The following is a 4,528-nucleotide window of genomic DNA, read 5'->3' as shown; positions in this document are numbered from 1 at the left end:
GTGCTCTCCTACAGATACTCCATGTTCAAGGTGCGTGGTGCTCTCCTACAGATACTCCATGTTCAAGGTGCGTGGTGCTCTCCTACAGATACTCCATGTTCAAGGTGCGTGGTGCTCTCCTACAGATACTCCATGTTCAAGGTGCGTGGTGCTCTCCTACAGATACTCCATGTTCAAGGTGCGTGCTGCTCTCCTACAGATACTCCATGTTCAAGGTGCGTGCTCTCCTACAGATACTCCATGTTTCATGTGATCCATATGGACCATAACATGTATGCACATGTCTCATTTCAAGTTACACAACAGTAAAATTCTTAATATTTTATTAAGAAATTTAAAGATTTAGAAATATTTTTTAAGAAATGTAATTAAGAAATTTGTATTTTTTATGTAGAAATTCTTTTCTCTAATTATAGTACCATGTTGAAGGCATAGGTACTGCCGTACTCAGGACATGCATGTTCATAACCGTGTCACGCTGCAGTGTAATGCAGTGTCACGACCACCGCTTGCACGGTCAACGCATAAACAAAACACTGCATTGTCACTCGTATGTCTGAGCATGACAATGCATTGTCACTCGTATGTCTGAGCATGACAATGCATTGTCACTCGTATGTCTGAGCATGACAATGCTTTGTCACTCGTATGTCTGAGCATGACAATGTCTTCAGCGCTGCCTTCATCTTAATTGAACGGAAGAAACCTGCATGCAACAGCAAAGCTTGCCTGCCCGCAGCAAGGTTGTGTCATGTGTTATGCTCGATTGTCTTCAACAACAACTAAATCTATTGGCATTAGAGCACAACTTGATTTTTAAAGGGGTGTTAAGCTTTGAAATTATTATTTTTTCTAATTATTTAACTAACAAATGTGGCGCACGATGAATATACGATTACTCAGGTCCTACGATTACTCAGGTCCTACGATTACTCAGGTCTCCAAACAAAAAGCTGTTTGATTATTTCTGTAGGATTTTTATTTACTTGGTATGCTGACAACGTGAAATACTCCGCAAAATCCTGGCCGTCGAGATTTGCGAATCAGCGTCAAATTCTCTTCAAATATACTTATTTCACAAATATTTTTATTTCACAAAGAGTCAAGGATAGAAATACTGTTTATTAATTCATATCAGCGTCATAGGATATAAATGACGAAAATGCGTAACTTTTCATTAAATATGTTCCAAGAGAAGTCGATAAAATTAAGTACTCTACGAGATATTCCTTAGTCGTCACCCGAAAGTTTGAATTGCAAACACCATGTGACGCTACTGGTACACAAACTTCAGTCAACTCTAATGCATCTAAGTTCGTGCTCAGCTCTTCCATATACAACCGTGTTACTAACTATTGACATGGCTGACTGTTTCACCTTTTGATACTTGTACTGCAAGACCAACCTCTCCATTACCTCTCTTCCTTTAGAAAGCTTCATGTGGCATTCAACTATACGATGTTTTCGCATATTGTGCCATGAATGTTGTTGCCACGGTGTTACATATCAGCATTAATACATTCCATGATGAAAAATTATTCATGAAAGGAGCTCATGACATTTCCAACACCTACGGCAGTTTTTATTGCTAAATGGATAATATTTCAAGATTAGCTGCATCAGTAAAAATATTGGTACTATTGTATGGTAAATATTGTACTTAATGGGCAGGTGGGGCCAGTGCTGTGCCTGAGTCACGGCATGGGCATCCCGTCCGTGGGCATCTTGCTGCACGAGATCATCAAGCTCATGTACCACGCGGGGGTCAAGGACCCCATCTTCTTCAGGCTGGGCACCTGCGGGGGCATCGGCATCGAAGGGGGCAACCTCGTCGTGTCTGAGAGCGCCGTAGATGGCATGCTTGGCATCCCGTCCGTGGGCATCTTGCTGCACGAGATCATCAAGCTCATGTACCACGCGGGGGTCAAGGACCCCATCTTCTTCAGGCTGGGCACCTGTGGGGGCATCGGCATCGAAGGGGGCAACCTCGTCGTGTCTGAGAGCGCCGTAGATGGCATGCTTAACCCCTACCTGGAGCTGGTGAGTGGTAAGCTAGGTACTACCTACCCCTACCTAGAACTGGTGAGTGGTAAGCTAGGTACAACCTACTCCTACCTGGAGCTGTTAAGTGGTTTAGGTTAGCTTAGTTCTTAGTCTTCTGGCAAAATATCCCTAGCCTCATAATTGATTTAACCAGAATGACGTTTCATTCATAATTCATAGGACAATTTCATTAGTACAGATATTCACGAAAGATAGACACAAATTACAATTCACGGCCGAGGTCGTAGTTGAGCTACATTTGCTAGCAAATAATACTTTTCTTTCAAAAAATGTCATCAACGTTTTGTTCATTGTTGTTCATTGATGTTCATTCATTGTAAGTTTATTGTCGTACCTGAGTAAATATTACATGCACAAATGCTGGATGTGATAGCCTGTTGTTTTCGGCAGCCTGTGCTGGGCAAGCTGCAGCGGCGCCCTGCGCTGCTGGACAAGGCGCTCGCTGCTGAGCTCAAGGACCTCGCCACCGACACCGACCCCTTCACCGTGCACGTCGGCAAGACCATGTGCACCTACGACTTCTACGAGGGTACGTGCTGGTGCCCTGTGTACCTACGAGGGTACGTGCTCGTGCCCTGTGCACCTACGACTTCTACGAGGGTACGTGCTCGTGCCCTGTGCACCTACGACTTCTACGAGGGTACGTGCTCGTGCCCTGTGTACCTACGACTTCTACGAGGGTACGTGCTCGTGCCCTGTGTACCTACGACTTCTACGAGGGTACGTGCTCGTGCCCTGTGTACCTACGACTTCTACGAGGGTACGTGCTCGTGCCCTGTGTACCTACGACTTCTACGAGGGTACGTGCTCGTGCCCTGTGTACCTACGACTTCTACGAGGGTACGTGCTCGTGCCCTGTGTACCTACGACTTCTACGAGGGTACGTGCTCGTGCCCTGTGTACCTACGACTTCTACGAGGGTACGTGCTCGTGCCCTGTGTACCTACGACTTCTACGAGGGTACGTGCTCGTGCCCTGTGTACCTACGACTTCTACGAGGGTACGTGCTCGTGCCCTGTGTACCTACGACTTCTACGAGGGTACGTGCTCGTGCCCTGTGTACCTACGACTTCTACGAGGGTACGTGCTCGTGCCCTGTGTACCTACGACTTCTACGAGGGTACGTGCTCGTGCCCTGTGTACCTACGACTTCTACGAGGGTACGTGCTCGTGCCCTGTGTACCTACGACTTCTACGAGGGTACGTGCTCGTGCCCTGTGTACCTACGACTTCTACGAGGGTACGTGCTCGTGCCCTGTGTACCTACGACTTCTACGAGGGTACGTGCTCGTGCCCTGTGTACCTACGACTTCTACGAGGGTACGTGCTCGTGCCCTGTGTACCTACGACTTCTACGAGGGTACGTGCTCGTGCCCTGTGTACCTACGACTTCTACGAGGGTACGTGCTCGTGCCATGTGTACCTACGACTTCTACGAGGGTACGTGCTCGTGCCCTGTGTGTGGTACATGACACTTTTCTAAAAACTCAAGTACAGGGTACTTGATTTTCTTTATTGGCTTCTGCGACTTAGATTCAATTAGTAAAATAATGCCTATGTCAGACTTTCAAGATGATAAAATTACTTCATTATCTACTTCATTCATTAGTCTCTACTCAACCTTGACCATCATTAGCTTTTGACATCAAACCAGAATATAAGCACCATAACCTGTGCCTCGCTGTCACTGCTACTGTTCGTGAAGGCTAGTGCCGCCTCGACCTTGTGACCTTGTGATGAGTTTAGGACGTTAGGACACAAGTGCCTTGTGATGAGTTTAGGACTTCCTAGTCCACGGTCACGCTGATGCGCCACCTTCGTCGTCCTCCGTCTCCGAGTCGTCGCTAGGCAGGTCACCCCGCCCTCGAGTCCCAGATGTAACGTTGGACGTGTTCCGTATATTTACATAGTGTCCGTGTTAGGTTTAATCAGGATCCAGTTATGGAGATAAAGTCCAGTTGCAACGCTTAAAGTATACGTCGAGAGTATTAGTAGGTAGTGAAGTGCATCCTGTAACGCTCGCTCTGCGAGTACACTGAGGCAGATAAGCTGGTGTAGTGTACACTGTAACACTGTGCAGGCCAGGGGCGTCTGGACGGGGCGTTCTGCGAGTACACTGAGGCAGACAAGCTGGTGTAGTGTACACCGTAACACTGTGCAGGTCAGGGGCGTCTGGACGGAGCGTTCTGTGAGTACACTGAGGCAGACAAGCTGGAGTAATGTACACTGTAACACTGTGCAGGTCAGGGGCGTCTGGACGGTGCGTTCTGTGAGTACACTGAGGCAGACAAGCTGGTGTAGTGTACACTGTAACACTGTGCAGGTCAGGGGCGTCTGGACGGCGCGTTCTGTGAGTACACTGAGGCAGACAAGCTGGTGTAGTGTACACTGTAACACTGTGCAGGTCAGGGGCGTCTGGACGGTGCGTTCTGTGAGTACACTGAGGCAGACAAGCTGGTGTAGT

The 4,528-nt window shown here is 47.7% G+C and overlaps 1 protein-coding gene across 3 annotated transcripts; it reads left to right on the top strand.

Moving 5' to 3' along the window:
- Window positions 1-11: 11 nt before the first annotated feature.
- LOC108672457 (uridine phosphorylase 1) lies at window positions 12-4,280 on the top strand (the record flags this gene model as incomplete). 3 transcript variants are annotated; one of them, XM_018160122.2, is given in 5 exon segments in its annotated part: window positions 12-30; window positions 1,672-1,852; window positions 2,012-2,040; window positions 2,455-2,593; window positions 4,226-4,280. In XM_018160122.2, coding segments are annotated over 5 exon segments (413 nt in total), but the record flags the coding sequence as incomplete, so codon positions are not given.
- Window positions 4,281-4,528: the final 248 nt, after the last annotated feature.

Source organism: Hyalella azteca, unplaced genomic scaffold (assembly GCF_000764305.2).
Source record: "Hyalella azteca isolate HAZT.00-mixed unplaced genomic scaffold, Hazt_2.0.2 contig9056, whole genome shotgun sequence".
In the NCBI taxonomy this organism is placed as follows: domain Eukaryota; kingdom Metazoa; phylum Arthropoda; class Malacostraca; order Amphipoda; family Hyalellidae; genus Hyalella; species Hyalella azteca.
The sequence above is the reverse complement of the archived record's forward strand: the minus strand, read 5'-3'. Positions and strand labels throughout refer to the sequence as shown.